This window comes from Bubalus bubalis, chromosome 1 (assembly GCF_019923935.1).
Source record: "Bubalus bubalis isolate 160015118507 breed Murrah chromosome 1, NDDB_SH_1, whole genome shotgun sequence".
Taxonomy (NCBI): domain Eukaryota; kingdom Metazoa; phylum Chordata; class Mammalia; order Artiodactyla; family Bovidae; genus Bubalus; species Bubalus bubalis.
Genome location: NC_059157.1, coordinates 48776395 through 48794957, shown reverse-complemented (window position 1 = coordinate 48794957; position 18563 = coordinate 48776395). Strand labels below are relative to the sequence as shown.

The window sequence follows — 18563 nt, the reverse complement described above, 5'->3', positions numbered from 1 at the left end:
CCAGTATGTAGAACTTTGTTCACATGATTGTGGAAAAGTCCCTGGAGTAAGAGAGGGTTAGCCTTGCTGCAGAAATACTTTTTTTAAGAGTTCTCTGAGTCACATTTGCTTGTGTCTGTTTGGGCAAAACAGATGGCCCAATGGCCAAGCCAGGGTCAGGAGAAGAGATATTTTCTACCCCTTGATGGAAAGAGTAACATGGAATTTGTGGTTATTTTTAAAAATGGAACACATTTATCTACTGCTATCTACAATCTGCCTGTAATGCAGGAGACTCGGGCGATGCCAGTTTGATCCCTGGATCAGGAAGATCCTCTGGAGTAGGAAATGGCAACCCACTCCAGTATTCTTGCCTGGAAAATTCTGTAGATAGACAAGAGGAACCTGGCGAGCTACAGGCCATGGGGTCACAAAGAATCGGACACGACTGAGCACGTGCGCAAAAACATGTTCTGCTGCAGATTGAATGGTGTCTCCCCCAAATGCATATGTTAAACCACTCACTCCCAATGTGATGGTATTCAGAGATGGAGCCTTTGGGAGGTCTTAAGGGTGGAGACTTCATGACGGCATTGGTGTTCTTTTGAGAAGAGCTTGCTTAGTCTCTCACATGGGAGGACACAGAGAGAAGGCTGCTGCTGCTGCTGCTGCTAAGTCGCTTCAGTCATGTCCAACTCTGTGACCCCACAGATGGCATCCCACCAGGCTCCTCTGTCTCTGGGATTCTCCAGGCAAGAACACTGGAGTGGGTTGCCATTTCCTTCTCCAATGCATGCATGCATGCTAAGGCGCTTTAGCCATGTCTGACTCTGTGCGACCCTACGGACAGCAGGCCACCAACCTCCTCTGTCCACGGGATTCTCTAGGCAACAAAACTGGAGTGGGTTGCCATTTCCTTCTCCAAGGTGGCTGTCTACAAGCCAGGAAAAGAAACCTCAGTGGAACTTGACCACGCTGGCACCCTGATCCAGACTTCCAGCCTCCAGAATTGTGAGAAAATTAACTTCTGGTGGTTAAACCACCCCTTGGGATTATGGTAGTCAAGCTAAGACACTTGCTTATAGGTGACCTAGAAGTCTCACCTTTAAACCAATAGAGCATGTCAGGAGACACTGTGTAGAGATCAAATGTGGCTGCTCAGGTGGGTTAAATTCAAGAAGGCATCAGGGACTTCCCTGGCAGTTCAGTGGTTGAGATTTTGCCATTCAATACACGGGGTCCAGGTTCAGCCCCTGGCTGGGGAGGTAAGATCCCACAGGGCTCATAGCCAAGAAACCAAAACATAAAACAGAAGCAGTATTGTAACAAAAAATTCAATAAAGACTTAAAAAATGGCCCACATAAATTTTTTTTTTTTTTAAAGAGAGGCATCGAAGGAGAGTTTAATCTGCTTCTGAGGGATGAAGTAGTTTGTCAGGTAGAGAAGAGGAGGAGAAACTTTCCAGGCAGAGGGAACAGTTGAGCAAAGGCAGGAAGGTATGAAAAGCCTGATTCCTTCTGCTCTTAATCTTGGAGAAAACACAGCTTCAGAGCCTTCTTCAAGAGATTAATTTCCCAGCACTTTGGGGCATTGTGTCTGAGATGTGGGTAGGTTTCTATTTGGTGCCCACAACTTGGCTGGCAGCACTGGAAATTGAAAGCCCAGAGAGAACTTAATTTGAAAGGCTGTTTAAAAAAAGTGAAAGTGGGGCCAGTTTTCTCCCCGGTCAGACACTGTTATTACAAAGCACCCCTCCTTATAGCTCTGAAACAACAGAAGGAAGAGTCCACTTCCAAAACCAAAAGCAAGCTCCCATCTCCAGACGTGTTTTTTTGTGTGACCTTGACAGGTAGATGGGGCCTTTCTTTAAGACTTCTGACACTGGTTCAGGAAGAAAACCAGCTTGTCATTCAAGGAAACTGTGGGAAAGAAAACTCTTCCCCACCAAAGGGGCCCCTAGGAGACTCCTCCTCTAGTGAACCAGGAATTAACAATGGAAATGGAAAATGGTGAGCATGTGGACGGTGACTGCAGCCATGAATTAAAAGATGCTTGTTCCTTGGAAGGAAAGCTACGACCATCCTATAAAGCATATTAAAAAGCAGAGACTTCCCTTTTCCAACAAAGGTCCATTTAGTCCATGTTAGGATTTTCCCAGTAGTCAGGTACAGATGTTAGAGTTTGACCATAAAGAAGATTCTCCATTGCAATTCCTGCTCAGGAAGCCTCAGGTCTCACTTTGGGTTATAAAAATCAACAGCATTTATCATCCTGGAGATTCAGCCTAAATTGAGAGAGAAAAAAAAAGGGGGGGTGTCCCACTTTTAACATCTTATTACATATAATATACAAGCTGGCTCAGCAATAAGCAGTATTTATAGGGTCTTAATTATGAGTGCTGATGAACTGATGCTTTGAAATTGTGGTGCTGGAGAAGACTCTTGACAGTCCTTGAACAACAAGGAGATCAAACCAATCAATCCTAAAGGAAATCAACCCTGAATATTCATTGGAAAGACTGATGCTGAAGCTGAAGCTCCAGTTCTTTGGCCACCTGATGCGAAGAACTGACTCACTGAAAGAGACCCTGATGCTGGGAAAGACTGAGGGCAGGAGGAGAAGGGGGTGACAGAGGATGAGATGGTTAGATAGCATCACTGACTTAATGGACATAAATTTGAGCAAACTCTGAGAGATAGTGGAGGACAGAGGAGCCTCACATGCTGCAGTCCATGGGGTCACAAAGAGTCAGAATACAACTTAGTGACTGAACAACAGCAACATCTTGGGGAATTCTTATTATTTTCAACAGTCAGTGTTTTTGTATTTGGACCATATATGCATATCTCTAAAATAATTCACTTCTTCCCTTTAATCCATATGAATGAAATATCTATATCTTTATTTCCAATGAATTTTGAAATTTCAGAGACAAAAACTAAATGTTCATTCTGTTGCAGTGAACCTTTTGTTTTATTGTTGACTGGCTTTTTCTCAAAGTGGCATATATGCTAATTAAAAAAGAAAAAACTTGAATGCAGATATACTTTTTAAATGAAAAGAATCAAAACTAACTTAATTTTCAAAATATTATAGTGCTCTCTGGAGAGCTTTGGAGAGTCTCTAAGGGTAGGGAAAAGGGGAATGGAGAGTTCCCCCAGAGATTGAGAATACAACATTTTTTCACCAAAGCTGCTCTTGGCTCTCACGGGGCCATCTGGAGTGGGAGAAGCATTTGTGTGAAGACCTGGAGCTTAGTTGAGTGCCCTGCACAAATATCCAGGCCATCTTCCCAGGCACACTGAGTGGGAAAAATCTGTCCCAGCACTGTCCTTTTGGGTAGATAAGTTGGCTGAGGGGCGCCGTCTTGTTTCCAGTTCTATCCCTGTGTAGACCTAGGCTTTCAGGAGGAAGAGCTGGAGAATTCGTTTCAGTCCCCAGAACTGTTTTGTAAAAGTACACCAGACACCACCAGCTACTTCCAGGACTCAAATCTGGAAGGATAGCATTTTGTCTCCATTCAGGCTCCCTTCAAATGAAAGATGGCAGGAGAAACAGGCAGAAAGAACAGCCTGATGACTTCTTTTGGGTAGTTTAGACTTTTTGCCTTTTTTTTTTTTTTTGGATCAGAGAAAGGTTCATTGCAAGGCCATGCAAAGAGATGAGGTGGCTTATGCCCTAAAGAGCCTTGAGCTCCCCAAAGGGTTTTGGCAAAGCATTTTTAAAAGCTAGGCGAGGGAGGAGGGGTTCCTCAGGTTACATGCACATTGACTTTTAGAAGAGAAACTTTCTTTAGCTTCAGAGATTTTTCAGTTAAAAAATCCACGACTTTTTGTTTTTGGAGCTAGCACGCTCACTTAGAAGAGAAGAGGGAAGAAAGGAAAAGGGGGTGGGGGAGTCTTAAATCCACAAGAAAATAATCTTTTGCTGAACGCAGACCATATAATGGAGTGGTAGTGAACTTCGTGATTTTTCCAATGGATGGACCTGTTCCCACTCTATTTTTAAGACCTTAAATTGGAGGTTGTACTGAAAGCTGATACTGAAATGTGGAAGGCTATTGCTTTTAGGCAGAGAATTATTTTTAATTTTTACAAGGCAGTTTCTTTCTCGAAGAATCACACGGAAGCAAGGCATGTCAGCTGAAGGTTCTCTCAGCTTCCCTCTGGTATAAGCTGAGCTGCCCACCAGCCCTGTGAGAACCAGTATTCACATACACCCTGACATCATAGCTCTGCCAATTACTTTGTCTCTTGTGTCTTGTTAAAGTTGCTGGTTGACTTCTCCAGGGAGCTGAGTCCCTCGGTCTTTCCTTTCGGAGATGCCAAGTGATACCCTAGCTTTCCCTCCAGGGAGTATTTTTGTGTATTAGACTAAATATCAGGACCACTACTTGGCTCCTAATTTTTTTTTTTTTAATTATTTTCATTTATTTATTTTGCTGCGTTGGGTCCTGGCTGTGTCGCAAGGGCTGTAGAGCGCCGGCTGCGGTAGCTCCAGCACATGAGGTCTCTAGCTGTGGCCCACAGGCTTAGTTGCCCTTTGGCATGTGGGATCTTAGTTCCCTGACCAGGGACTGAACCCGAGTCCCCTGCATCGCATGGCGAGTTCTTAACCACCAGACCATCAGGGATGTCCCCTGGCCCCTGGTTTAATCCCAAAGATTCCACGTCTACATTTCCCGGGACCCCTTCCTCTCTTCTTCCAGCTATCCTTCCGGTGCACTTTTTCTTTCTCTTTTGACATTTGAGTATTCCACCTAGTCAGTGTCTCTGGATTTGCTTGCATCCGTTGGTGACTCACCCTTATTTCTCTCTGTTTGGAAGCCTTGAATTTTATTTCTTGTTGGCCTCCTTTGGGCTTCCCTGGTGACCCAGTGGTAAAGAATCTGCCTGCAGTGCAGGAGATGTGGGTTTGATCCACGGGTCTGGAAAATCCCCTGGAGGAAGAAATGGCAACCCATATCCATGGACAGAGGAGCCTGGTGGGCTATGGTCCATGGGAATGCAGAGTCGGACATGACTGAGCGACTGAGCACGCACGCAGGTCGCCCTCCTTCATCCCAACATCTCGTTACTTTCTTTCAAACTCTTTGTGGTTCTTGGGGGCCCCATGTCTGCCAGGGAGAAGCGAGAAAGCCCCTGGGCCATGTTTCAAAAGACACATCAGGAAATTCTGAACATGTTTTGAAACTTCTACTAATTCTGTGGGATTATGGAGGTTTATACACCGCATTCCACATTTCTCCCTTGGTATTCTCACATCCTTCCGAAATGTCAAAGGGGCTAGATTTTCCTTATCCAGATATTAAACATGTATGAAAACTCTAGGGGAGGGGGATTAAGATGCTCAGTCTGGTTTCCCTTTTCAAATGTACTGTGGCCATAGGACTATTAATGTAGATTTCTGTTATTATTTGGCAATAGGGTACAAATATAATTGTAGCTTTTTATCTCTTGTTTTTAAAAAGTTTTGTGATGAAACAATAGGTCGCATTTATCAAGTACTAAGATTATGTCAGGCATGGCATTCAGTACTTTCTGTGGCTTAGTTCATTTGACCCTGATACGACCTGAGAGGTCGGGTCTATTATTATCCATATTTTATAGGTAAGAGATGCTGGATAGAGAGCTGGGTCTTCTTTACAGATTTATGACGGTTTTTGTTGATGATAAACTTCCCTGAGAGAAGTGAAATCTGGGGTGAATTTGGTCAAAGAAGCAGTTTGTCATTGTTGTTTAGTTGCTGAGTTGTGTCGACTCTTTGTGGCCCCTTGGACTGTAGCCCTCCAGGCTCCTCTGTTCATGGCATTCTCCAGGCAAGAATACTGGAGTGGGTTGCCATTCCTTTCTGCAGAGGATCATCCTGACCCAGGGATCAAACCTGAGTCTCCTGCATGGCAGGCAGGTTCTTTACCATTTGAGCTACTAGGGAAGCCTACTACATGGATTGAGTATCAAAAAAACCACCTACGGGAAAAATAATTTTGTTTAAGTACCAGACTCTTCAGCCTTAGATATGAGTGTCAGAGCAAGAATTAATGCATACCGAGGTGAGTGGAGACAGGACTGACTGGTCCCACAGCTGATGGGTAGGAGTTATAGACTCTGGCTCAGTATTTGAAGCCCTTGCCCATGCATAGCATTGCCCTAAATGGCCTGAGCTGCCTTAGGGGGTTGGAAGAGCTTGACTCTGAAGCTTTACCGGGGTCCCCAACAACAACCTTGTGGAGTGTCCCATGGGGTTTCTGTCCCCAAGAACCATGTGTCCAAGATCCCTTTAAATGCACAAATGGTACAATTTGGAAGGCCCTCTTAGCTTTCCCGCTTTATCAGTCTCCAAGAATCCTCCAAGCAAGGATGGTTGGCTCTGCCTCAAACGTATCCACACTGCAGCAGTACATTGAAGGTTCTCAAACAGGTTAGTTCCTCTAATCCCCTTTTCCTCTGCTGCCAGACTACCTCTCCTCCCGGCTTCCTGGCTTCTGTTATATCGCCACCATCGTCCGGCTTTCCACGCTGCGTCTTGGCGTCTCCCCTTCAAACGTCCCTGTTGCTAATTTTCCTCCTCTCTCTTTCTACCATATGCTGTCCCTCCCATTCAGAACTTAACGAACAACGTGCCTCAGTCTGCTGGTCCCCATTCTGAGCCCCTTCCACCCACTTCATGCCAGATGACTGCCCTGCAAATTATTTGGCCACAGAAAGTTTATTCACCCAACATCTAGTCTTGTCTTGAGGATGGTGTTCCACTAAGCACACACAGGGAATTGCTGCTTTAAACAGTGCTGCATATGCTTTGTTCATTCTTACCTGCATTTCCTTTTTAAAAATTTAAATATTTATTTAGTTATTTGTTTTGGCTGTGCTGGGTTGTTGTTGCCGAGCAAGGGCTTTCTTTCATTGCTACGGGTGGGGGCTACTCTCTAGTTGCTGTGCACAGGCTTCTCATTGCAGAAAGCAGACCCCAGGGCACTCGAGCTTTCGTGGTTGCAGCGAGTGGGTTCCATAGTTGTGGCACATTGACTTGGTTACCCTGCAGCACGTGGAATCTTCCTGGATCAGGGATCGAATTGGTGTGCTTTGCATTGCAAGGCAGATTCTTCACCACTGGACCACCAGGGAAGCCCTTTTGTCTCCAGTGCTTGGTCCACATAATTTATCCTCGTAACCAGTTGGCCGAGACAGATAAACTCACACACGTATACTTATCCCAAGAGGGCTCCCATCTTCAAGTACTTATTATAGTCGTCTCTCTCCCTTAATTGAACTCCTCTGGGGTCCAGAGCCGCAGAGTTCAGCATTTTCTTATCCCCTCTGCACTCACTACTTGAAACACTTGAACTTATTTATTTGTTGATTTGCTGGTTGTCTGCCTTCATCCAGTTCTAAGTCTGAGATGGCAGCTCCTTGTCTGGTATCCCCTCCGGGGGCCAGCCATCAATACCGCTGCATGAGACTGAGAGCCAGCCTGCAAGCATTGAGAAGTGAATGATGCTGTATCCGTCTGCTTAACTCCACTTCGAGTTACAAAGCAAGAACTGGGTCTTAGCATACGTCTGCAATTCGAGAATGACTTCTAGCCGGAGCCCGTGGATTCTGGACCTGTCCCTCTCCAGAGTGCTGTAATTCAGAGGCACCTCAGTGGAACAGGCCCCATGGGTCTTCATTTCAATCAGTCTCATTGGATTTGTTTTGACTGGAGATCTTGTTGCCTCTTTTTAAAACACTCCCCTGGGTGCTTTTGAGCACTCGAGATCTCTTGGTAGGCCACGCATTTCACCCCATCAGGAAATCTCATCAAAATGATATTAGGTTTTGCATATCAGGAAAAGAAAAATCCTCCAAGAGCTATACTGTTCTCTAGTTTGGTTTTGGATATAGGTGGTGAAGCCCATTCAGAAGGCATTTTGACCACATGTGAGCTGGATGGCAGAATCTCCCAATAAAAACTGATATGAAAAATAAGAGTGGGAAAGAGATCTCCCTTCCTCCCCACCTCCAAAGGAATTTCTCTAGGTGCAGGCCAAAATGGAATTCAAGAGAAGAGCGAAACACCAGTTTGGGGTGTGAGACTTCTGTCTCCAAGGGCTGAGTAGTAGCCAAGCAGGCTGGCCAGACTGTGACTTGCCCTCCCGTGGAGGGTCTTGCGGTGTATTTTTTTGATCTGACCTTCTCCAGGCTCCACCTTGTAAACTATACTTGAAAACCACATTATGGCGAACTACTTTTATTCGAGGTTCCTACTTACACGAGATTCCCCAGGCATTTTTCACATCATTTGGTCTGGACTTCCTTCCAGAAGAAAAGGACATAATTTCCCCTCCTTATGGGGGCAGCTTCTGAAGCTCTTTATTTACTTATTAAAAGTTGAATAATTAATTTTTTGGCTGTGCCCCACGGCCTGTGGGATCTTAGCTCCCCGACCAGGGATCGAACCCATGTCCCCTGTAGTGGAAGCGTGGAGTCTTAACTACTGGACCTCCAGGAAAGTCCCTGAATTTATTCCTTTTTAATTTTTATTTTATATTGGAAGATAGTTGATTTACAATATTGTGATAGTTTCAGGTGTGCAGCAAAGTGCTTCAGTTATTCAGATACATGGATTCATTCTTTTTCAGATTTTTTCCCATATAGGTTATTACAGAATATTGAGTGGAGTTCCCTGTGCTATAGAGTTGGCCCTTGTTATAGGAGTGTGTGTATGTTAATCCCAAACTCCTAAGTCATCCCCCTGCCTCTCCCCTTTGGTAACCCCACGTTTCTTTTCTGAGTCTGTCCCTGTTTATAATAAGGTCATTTGTGTCATTTTGACGCTCTTTAAACCCTGTTGTCACCACAGTCCGACTCTCCGCAGCTGCGCTTTCGCTCGTGCCTTTCACACTTCGTGTCTCAGCGCAGAGCTGAGCGCTCGAGGAATGGCCGAGCAGCGCCGGGGTGGACACGGAGGCGGCAGGACCCAGCTTCCCCACACCCCTGGCCGCTCTGTCTTCTTCCTGGCTCGTCTTCCGGTCTCACGTCTGGTGTGTCTCTCCTTCCAGAGGTGTGAACATGTATGCCATGCTGACCGGGACCCTGCCTTTCACGGTGGAGCCTTTCAGCCTGAGGGCTTTGTACCAGAAGATGGTGGACAAGGAGATGAACCCGCTCCCCGCCCAGCTCTCCACAGGTAATGCACCTGCCGCTCCAGGGTCCAGGGCCGCTCTCCGGCCTCCGGAAGCACTGTGTCTCCTGCAGCTTTGGGGTCTGGACGACCCTGTCACTGCCCTGTCTCTTCCTAGTATGAAAACGAAGTCTCCAGAAATGGTTGGGTTTCCCATCTCTAAGGACACACTTCCCTTCATCTCCTCTGAGTCCTTTCCTTGTCCATTATAAACCCGACCCCCTAACTTCCTCCTTCCTCCTCCTGCACACAGTACACGCCTATCAAAAGGATCCTATAGTCTCTCTTGGAAAAATAATTGCAGACTGAATTGTGTTAAAACTCACCTCATTATAATGTTGACTCGGAAAAAAGAAGGTCGATCATCACATTTCTATTGTGTGTTCCTTAGTCAGCTCACTGTAAAGAACTATTAGTTTCATTTGAGTTTGTTCTGGGATTTGTTTAGCAATGTGAGTTTCCAAGTCTGTTCAAAAGCTTTTAAATATATATGGGTTCGGTTACTTGATTAGACTAAATCCTCAGGTGTGTTTGGAAATTACTCTCAAACTTTAGCTGGTTCACATTTCAGTAAACAGTTCATGTTAAGGTTTGGTTTCAGATCCAGGAAATGACTGCAATTTGTTCTTTTGTTTGGTTTGCAATTCACTTCAAGTTCCTGGCCTCGGCTTGGCCTTGATGGTCATTTAATTGGCTCCTTAGAATAAACTCAGCTTCACTGAGATAAGGCATGTGGCCAAAAAAGAAAAAAAGGAGTAATTATTTGATTTCAACTTATGATACATGGTTCAAATATGGCATTTTTGTTTGACTACTATTAGGCTTTTGGTTTTTGTTTTTTTTTTTTTGCTTGAGTTTATAAAGCATCCATGAAGCTGACCTAGAATTTATGCTTGCCAAATGACACCCAAGCTGAAATGCATTCTTCTATAATTATCTAATTCGGTTCATTCTTTCACCTCGGCTGAGGCGTGTTGAATCTCTGGAGGCTGAAAGCAAAGCAGGCATTATGTACTTGGGAAGATGAGTTACGTTTCTGTTGTTATAAAAGGAATAGTTCTGCACTGAGACCTGTAACTCGTGGAGTTAGAAAGTGTGCAAAATGTTGATCAAATTGTTTTGTTTAGGGTTTAGAGCTTCCCAAAATGTTGAAAGTGCTGCAATGGAAGCACATTCATTCATTCATATTTCACATTTATTCACTTATTCCACAAATCGATCCTGGGCATCAACTTGCTGCTAGAGATGTTCTAGGCTCCAGGAAGACAAAACAGTATCTATCCATGTAGAGCTTACATATCAGCAGAGGAGGCAAAAAATAACAGATAAACACTCGTGATGTTTAGTAGTTTCAGTGTTCTAAAGAAAATTAGAAAGGGGCTTCCCTGGTGACTCCGTGTTAAAGAATCCACCTGCCAACACAGGAGACACGGGTTCAATCCCTGGTCCGGGATGATCCCACCTGCCTCAAAGCAGCTAAGCCCCTACACCACAACTACTGAGCCTGTGCTCTAGAGCGGGAAACCGCAGCTCCTGAGTCCATGAACTGCAGCTCCTGAAGCCCACATGCCATAGAACCTCTGCTCCACAAGAAAGACAGGCTTGTGCACTGCAACCAGAGAAAAGCCTGTGCAGCGATGAAGACCCAGAACAGCCAAAAATAAAGAGGATAAACCAGGATAAGGGGACAGAGAGTAAAGATACAGTTGGATTTTTGTTTGTTTGTTTTTTAGCCACTTGAGGTTTATAAACAACTTTTTGTCGTGGTATGAGTGTGGACTCATACGCAGTTGTGAGAAATCATGCAGAGATGTGTTTATGCTTCACCCAGTTCCCCCCATTGATGGGCTCTCAAATAACTGCAGTTGAGGGCTGCCACTAGGACGCGGCTAGAAGCCACTGGCCTTATTCGGACGGACATGCCCTTGTGTTGGTGTGTATCGCACTCCCTGCACTGTCATCACCACATGTGTAGACTCATGTGATAATTAAGTCAAGATATGGAACAACTCCCTGACCAGAGTTCCTTATCTTACCCTCTATAGCCTCAGCCAGCTCCCTGCCTCCCACCTTGCCTAACCCCTGGCCACCACTAACCTGTTCTCCAATTCTGTAATTTTGTCTTTTCAAAAATCCAGTATATTTGTATCTCTTTTTTTTCCACTGAGCACAATTCCTTTGGCATCCATCCAAGTCGTTTCACACACCAATCCTTTGTTTCTTTTTCTTGCTGAGTAGTAGTCCATGGTATAGATTTACCATAGTGTATATTTTTACCCACAGAAGTATATTGAGTTGTTTCCAGATACTATGAAGAAATCTGCTGTCCATATTTGTATGCAGGTTTTGTGAGAACATGTTTTCACTTGCCTGAGTGAAATAGCTGGGTAGTATAATAAGCGTATAATTGGTTTTGTAAGCAACTGTGACATTTCTGTTCTGAGTGGCTGTACCACTTTGCGTTCTTTCTAGCAAGGCATGAGTGATCCAGTTTCTCTGCATCCTTGCCAGCATTTGGTACTCTCACTTTTTAATTTTAGCCATTCTGATAGGGATATAAATAAGATTTAACACGTAGAAATAAATGCAGTCTTTCAAGGTAGTCTCTTTAAGAGTTATATAATCATAGGACTGCCATGTTTCAGAGTGATTTTGAAGTTCCTCTGATTGTTCAAGCCTGTTTTGTCTAAAGTGTCCCAATACAAAGAACAATAGGAGGTTGTTTCTAACTTCATGCCTGGAAAAAGCAGACAGTGTTCACTTTGAATTCCAGTGAGACCCTGAAGAGCTAGAGCTGCTTCTCATTGTACTAGTCAGGATAGCCTAGGTTATGCTGCAGTGACAAATAGCCCCCTGATCTCAGTGGCATAAGACAACAAAGATTCTTTTTTTCTTGTTGGTTGTGCCATGTAGCATGCAGAATCTTAGCTCTCCAAGCAGGGATTGAACCCATACCCCCTGCCTTGGAAGCTCGGAGTCCTAACCACTGAACAACTAGGGAATTCAATCAAGATTCATGTCTCATTCATGCTACATATCTGTGGAGAGTTGGATCAAAGGTTGAAGGGTTCTGCTCATTCTTGTCAATCAGGCTCCCAGACCAGTGGGGCAGCCACTATTTCCAATGTGTCTGATCCGTGCAGAGGGAACCAGAAATCTAGAAGGTTTCTTTCCAGCAGTGAAATCTCCCACCAACATTCCACTCATAACTTGTAACTTTCTAAAACATTTCACATGGCTTCACCCAGCTAAAGGAGCTGAGGAAATGCAATCCTACCATGTGTCTGGAAGGTGAAAAGACAGAAATATCTGATTAAGCAGCATTACTCGTGTGAGCCACAGGCTGTGGGAGGAGGGGTCCCTGCCATCGGCACTGGGGTGTGTCGGGCAGGGCAAGGACAGGCGGACTAAAAGCACAAGGAAATCAGTTTCGTTGCTTCTGAACCAACGTTGTTTTTAGCCCAGTACTATTACTCAGCATTAGCAGACTAGGCTCTAGGTGCCTTCTTATTGTGACAATTAAATTACCTTCAAAGAAGTAAAAGTTGCACCCTGAAAATATCTTTTTTTTTTTTTTAAGTCGGAGGGAGCAAAAGAAATATTAGAAATGTTCCAAGCAATTTCGGTATGATTGGAGTTGATATCCAGTCTCACATAGCTCTTGCTTGGAACAGACAGTTTTGACTTTAGCCTTAAACTCTGAACTGAACTTAAACTCTGTGTGTGCTTTTTAGAGATCTTCATATCTGTACAGGACCTTATAGTCTTGATTGGTCAAGCATGAACAAGCATGAAATGCATTTTTATATCTGATTTTATGCATTTATATATCTGATTTTATGATATAGGAATGTGGACATCGCCCTCCTCCCCTTTTGACTTCCCTGATGGCTCAGTGGGAAAGAATCTGCCTGCAATGCAAGAGACCTGGATTCGATCCCTGGTTTGGGAAGATCCCCTGGAGAAGGGCATGGCAACCCACTCCAGTATTCTTGCTTGGAGAATCCCATGGACAGAGGAGCCTGGTGGGCTACAGTCCATGGGATTGCAAAGAGTTAGACATGACTGAGCTACTAACACTTTCACTCCCCCCTTTTATTCTCTTACTATTCCAACACAGAGGGTTAAAGCCTAAGATGAGTAAATGTTTCAGTTCAGTTCAGTTCAGTCACTGAGTCGTGTCTAGCTCTTTGCGACCCCATGGACTGCAGCACGCCAGGCCTCCATGTCCATCACCAGCTCTCAGAGTCCACCCAAATCCATGTCCATTGAGTCAGTGATGCCTTCCCACCATCTCATCCTCTGTCATCCCCTTCTCCTCCTGCCTTCAATCTTTCCCAGCATCAGGGTCTTTTCAAATGAGTTAGTTTTTCACATCAGGTGGCCAAAGGATTGGAGTTTCAGCTTCAGCATCAGTCCTTCCAATGGATATTCAGGACTGCTCTCCAATAGCAAGATATGTAAGTATCTACCCACCTCAGGCTTTAACGTTTTGTGCCAGGTTTGTGCTATCAAGCATAGTGTGGGCACATAGTAGTTGTTCAGGTAATCTGAGTCCCTGGCCCTTGTGTTAAAGTGTGTGGTCTGGGAAGCCAGCCCACAGATTCATTTGGCTGCTCAGCTGTGAGATCTGGCCCGGTCCAGTAGGGCCCAGAACTGCACCTTCGATGCTGAGGAGGCTCAGGTCATCTTCTCTGGTTTATAGAGTGAAGGACATCAGTTCTGGGGATCAGCCACTGCTTTCCGTCAGCCCCCTGCTTCTCCAACTCTTTGTTATTTGCACCCCAAGTTGACCACTTTTCCTTCCACCATGCTGGCCCACCCTCATCTGTGGTACCGTGTGACACCAGTTTCTTTACGTCCCAGAATACTAGCTTCCAGCAGCAGGAGTGGCTGCCATTTATTGAATGGCCGTGGGTAAGTGCTTTTCATAGTGTCTTCTGTTCTCATAACAACTCTGTAAGTTAAGCTCTATTATTCCCAAGTTATCGAGGAAACTGAGTCCCAGCAAGATTATATAGCTTCTCCAGTTTTTTATTTACTTCTCCTTGACCCCCAAATCTGAACTTCCCTCCTGTACTAGGTTGCTTCTTTGAAAGTGAAAGTGAAAGTCACTCAGCTGTGTTTGACTCTTTGCAACCCCAGTCCATGGGATTCTCCAGGCCAGAATACTGAAGTGGGTAGCCTTTCCCTTCTCCAGGAGATCTTCCCAACCCAGGGGGAACCCAGGTCTCCCACATTTTGGCAGATTCTTTAACAGCTGAGCCACGAGGGAAGCCCAAGAATACTGGAGTGGGTAACCTATCCCTTCTCCAGAAGATCTTCCTGACCCAGGAATCGAACCGGGGGGTCTCCTGCCTTGCAGGCAGATTCTTTACCAACTGAGCTATGTATGAAATGTTGCTTCTCTATTTTTCCTTACTTTATTTTGTGTAAGATGCCCCCCTCCCCTCCCCACTGCAGATTTGGCAGTGTTATCTGTTGTCCTCATGTTTTGAGTAATATCAAAACCGAAATATCCAAATTGAGAATGTGCCATTTTATTAAGTGTCTCATTAACACATCTTTATTAATTTATATCACTCATACTTGTAATGATCTCTCCACATCTACTGTATAACAACACTTTTTTTTAGGTGAAGTTGGAAGAATTTTTGCCAAATTTGAGCTGAAAAAGAGCACAGTGTTATTGCCCTTTGAGTCTGCTCTGCATGCTTTCCAAGAATCGTCTCTCTTCCCCACCATGTAGTTCGAAAGCTTAAGCTGTTGGGATCTTTCCAATTCTGGCTTCTAGACAGTTTCTCTTTGTGCTTGTTGGTGCTTGTACATCACAGAGTTGTGAATGCCTTTCACAGCTTCCATGTTTTCCTTTTTTGTCACTATACCTCAAGGAAGGCATTTTGAACGCATTCCAGATACTCACTTTAGATCAAGCGGGTTTTGCACCATGAAGTCACTGAGGTGATACTGAAGGTGGATGTCAGCATCCGTGAGGGACATGTCAGTGCCAGTTGATTTTACGTGAAAAGATGCTCAGCATCACTCATTAGAAAGATGCAAGTCAAAGCGACAATGAGGTGTCCCCTCACACTGGTCAGAATGGTCATCATCAAAGAGTCTACAAATAATAAATGCTGGAGAGGGTGTGGGGAAAAAAGGAACCATCCTACACTGTTGGTAGGAATGTGAATTGGTGCAGCCACTATGGAGAACAGTATAGAGGTTCCCTAAAAACTAAAAATAGAGTTATCACCATGCGTGCGTGTGTGCTGGCACTTCAGTCGTGTTTGACTCTTTGCAACTCTCTGGACTGTAGCCCACCAGGCTGCCATGTCCATGGGATTCTCCAGGCAAGAATACTGGAATGGGATGCCATGCCCTCCTTCAGGAGATCTTCTCGACCCAGGGATCGAACCTACATCTCCTGGGTTGCCTGCATCATAGGTGGTTTCTTCACCCCTGAGCCACTGGGGAAGCCAGAATTACCATGTGATCCATCAATCCCACTCCTGGGCCTGTATCTGGAGAACACTCTAATTTGAAAAGATACATGTTTGTAGCAGTACTATTTACAATAACCAAGACAAGGATGCAACCTAAATGTTCATTGACAGATGACTAAAGAAATTGTGGTACACACACACACACACACACACACACACACACACCCTGGAATGCTACTCAGCCATAAAAAGGAAGGAAATAATGCCATTGTAGCAACTTGGGTAGGCCTAGAGATTATCATACAAAGTCAGACAGCTAGAGACAAATATCATATGATATCACTTATATGTGAAATCTTAAAAGAATGATTTAAATGAATTTATTTATAGAACAGAAACAGATTCGCAGACATGGAAAACAAACTTATAGTTACCAAAGGGCAAGGAAGGAGGGATAATTAGGAGTTTGGGATTAACAGATATGCATGACTATATATAAACAAGGTCCTACTGTATAGCACAGGGAACTATAGTCATTATCTTGTAATAAACTATAATGATGAGAATCTAAAAAAGAATATATATATAGATAGGGTAAAAAGGATTTCCGAGAAGCCTCAATCGTCAAATAATTGCTGTTGCTGCTTTCTCCTGGGAGCTGATGGTGAAGGAGCCTCTGGTACGGGTGAGATCTCTCTCAGCATCCCATGGGCTGCAATAGAACAAAGAATCTGATGGCTTTGCCTGCCTCCTGGGGCTCTTTCCCAAGGCACGGGCTCATGGAGCTCACACAAGGCAGCCCAGGCTCCAGAAAGCTGATGCTTGGAGGAAACAGGTTTTGTACTGGAGGAGTGTGTACCTCCTGTGACACAGGGCTCAGAGAGGGACCACACCCTGGGTGGGTCATCCCTATGCCTGGCTCCGAAGACCAAGCGCTGGCTTAGAAGTGCTGGGTGGGATGTGTGGCCATGGCCCCCACAGCTTTCCAGAACAGTGGAAAATATTTTTATGCCTTTTGCTCATGAGTCATAGGGATATTCAAGACCCTCACACAGACTTCAAAGAGCTCCAAGGATGTTTTCAAAGTCCTTTTTGGATACTAATGCAATATTTGTGATGTCCAAAGAAAGAAAATTCACTGGTAGAGATCTGAACTAAAATTACTTGTGCTCATCAGCAATTTGTGATGGTGCAGAGTGCTTGGTTCTGAAAATAGAACAAAAACTCACATCCAGTCTGTTCTTAGCTCTTCTGGGTAATCACACTCTGAAAAAGCCTGGGTTGCTGTTTAGGTCCTTTGAGGGTAAGCAACAGAGATGTCCAGTTTTCTGTTGATGGATGGAGCTGTGTTCCCTCCCTGTGAGGCCAAACTACGGTAGTGGTAATGGCAACCTCCTTCAAAAGGATGTAGGCCAGCACACCATGGCTCCTGGAACTGTTGTATTCAGTGCCCCTGACCCGCGGCATGTCTTCCCATGCCTCGACTGCAGACTCTTGGACACTCACAGGTAACTCTGGCTCAGTGTCTTGTGGGGTCAGTGCTCCTTTCTCCTGGGTCCTGGTGTGCACAGGGTTTTGTTTGTGCTTTCTAAGAGTCTGTTTCCCTAGTCCTGTGGAAGTTCTGTAATCAAGTCCCACTGGCCGTCAAGTCAAATTCCCTGGGGGTTCTCAGCCCCTTTGCCAGACCCCCAGGTTGGGAAGTCTGTTGTGGGCCCTGGAACTTTTGCAGCAGTGAGAGAACTTTTTTGGGATAACTGTTCTCCGGTTTGTGGGTCTTCTGTTTGGTGGCTCTATGGTGGGGCTGATGGCGACCTCCTCCAAGAGGACTGGAGCCATGCTGTGCCTCCAAGGCCTGCTGCAGCCAGAGCCCCTGTCCCTGCGGCAGGCCACTGCTGACCCATGCCTGCACAGGAGACACGCAAACACTCAAAGGCAGGTCTGGCTCAGTCTCTTGTGGAGTCTCTGGGTCCCGGTGCACACAAGGTTTTGTTTGAGCCCTCTGAGTATCTCTGGTGGGTATGGGATTTAATTCTAAACACTGTTTCACCCCTCCTACTGTCTCATTGGAGCTTCTCCTTTGCCCTTGGATATGGGACATCTTTTTTTGGCGGGATCCAACATTCTCCTGTTGGTGACAATATTAATCAAGAAGATAGCAGAAGAGTACTTGTGGAAAATTCTTCATGAAATGGGAATACCAGATCACCTTACCTGCCTCCTGAGAAACTGTATGCAGGTCAAGAAGCAACAGTTAGAACTGGACACAGAACAACAGACTGGTTCCAAATTGGGAAAGGAATATGTCTGTATATTGTCACCCTGCTTATTTAACTTATATGCAGAGTACATAATGAGAAACGCTGGGCTGGAGGAAGCACAAGCTGGAATCAAGATTGCTGGGAGAAATGTCAGTAACCTCAGATATGCAGATGACACCACCCTCATGGCAGAAAGCAAAGAAGAACTAAAGAGCCTCTTGATGAAAGTGAAAGAGGAGAGTGAAAAAGTTGGCTTAAAACTCAGCATTCAAAAAACTAAGATCATGGCATCTGGTCCCATCTCTTCATGGCAAATAGATGGAGAAACAATGGAAACAGCGAGAGACTTTATTTTGGGGGTCTCCAAAATCACTGCAGATGGTGACTGCAGCTATGAAATTAAAAGACGCTTGCTCCTTGGAAGAAAAGTTATGACCAACCTAGACAGCATATTAAAAAGCAGAGACATTACTTTGCCGACAAAGGTCCGTCTAGTCAAAGCTATGGTTTATCTACTAGTCATGTATGGATGTAAGAGTTGGACCATAAAGAAGGCTGAGCACCAAAGAATTGATGCTTTTGAGCTGTGATGTTGGAGAAGACTCTTTAGAGTCCCTTGGACTGCAAGGAGATCCAGTCTGTCAATCCTAAAGGAAATCAGTCCTGAATATTCATTGTAAGGGTTGATGCTGAAGCTCCAATACTTTGGCCACCTGATGC

The 18563-nt window shown here is 44.8% G+C and overlaps 1 protein-coding gene across 6 annotated transcripts in view; it reads left to right on the top strand.

Moving 5' to 3' along the window:
* The window catches only part of HUNK (hormonally up-regulated Neu-associated kinase), a 128694-nt gene that overhangs the window by 73410 nt on the left and 36721 nt on the right, over positions 1 to 18563 (top strand). For all 6 annotated transcript variants that reach the window (XM_025281744.3, XM_006074586.4, XR_003108226.3 and 3 more), the window contains exon 5: positions 9021 to 9148. In XM_025281744.3, the coding sequence (XP_025137529.2) occupies positions 9021 to 9148 (128 nt within the window). The remainder of the gene's footprint in view (positions 1 to 9020; positions 9149 to 18563) is intronic.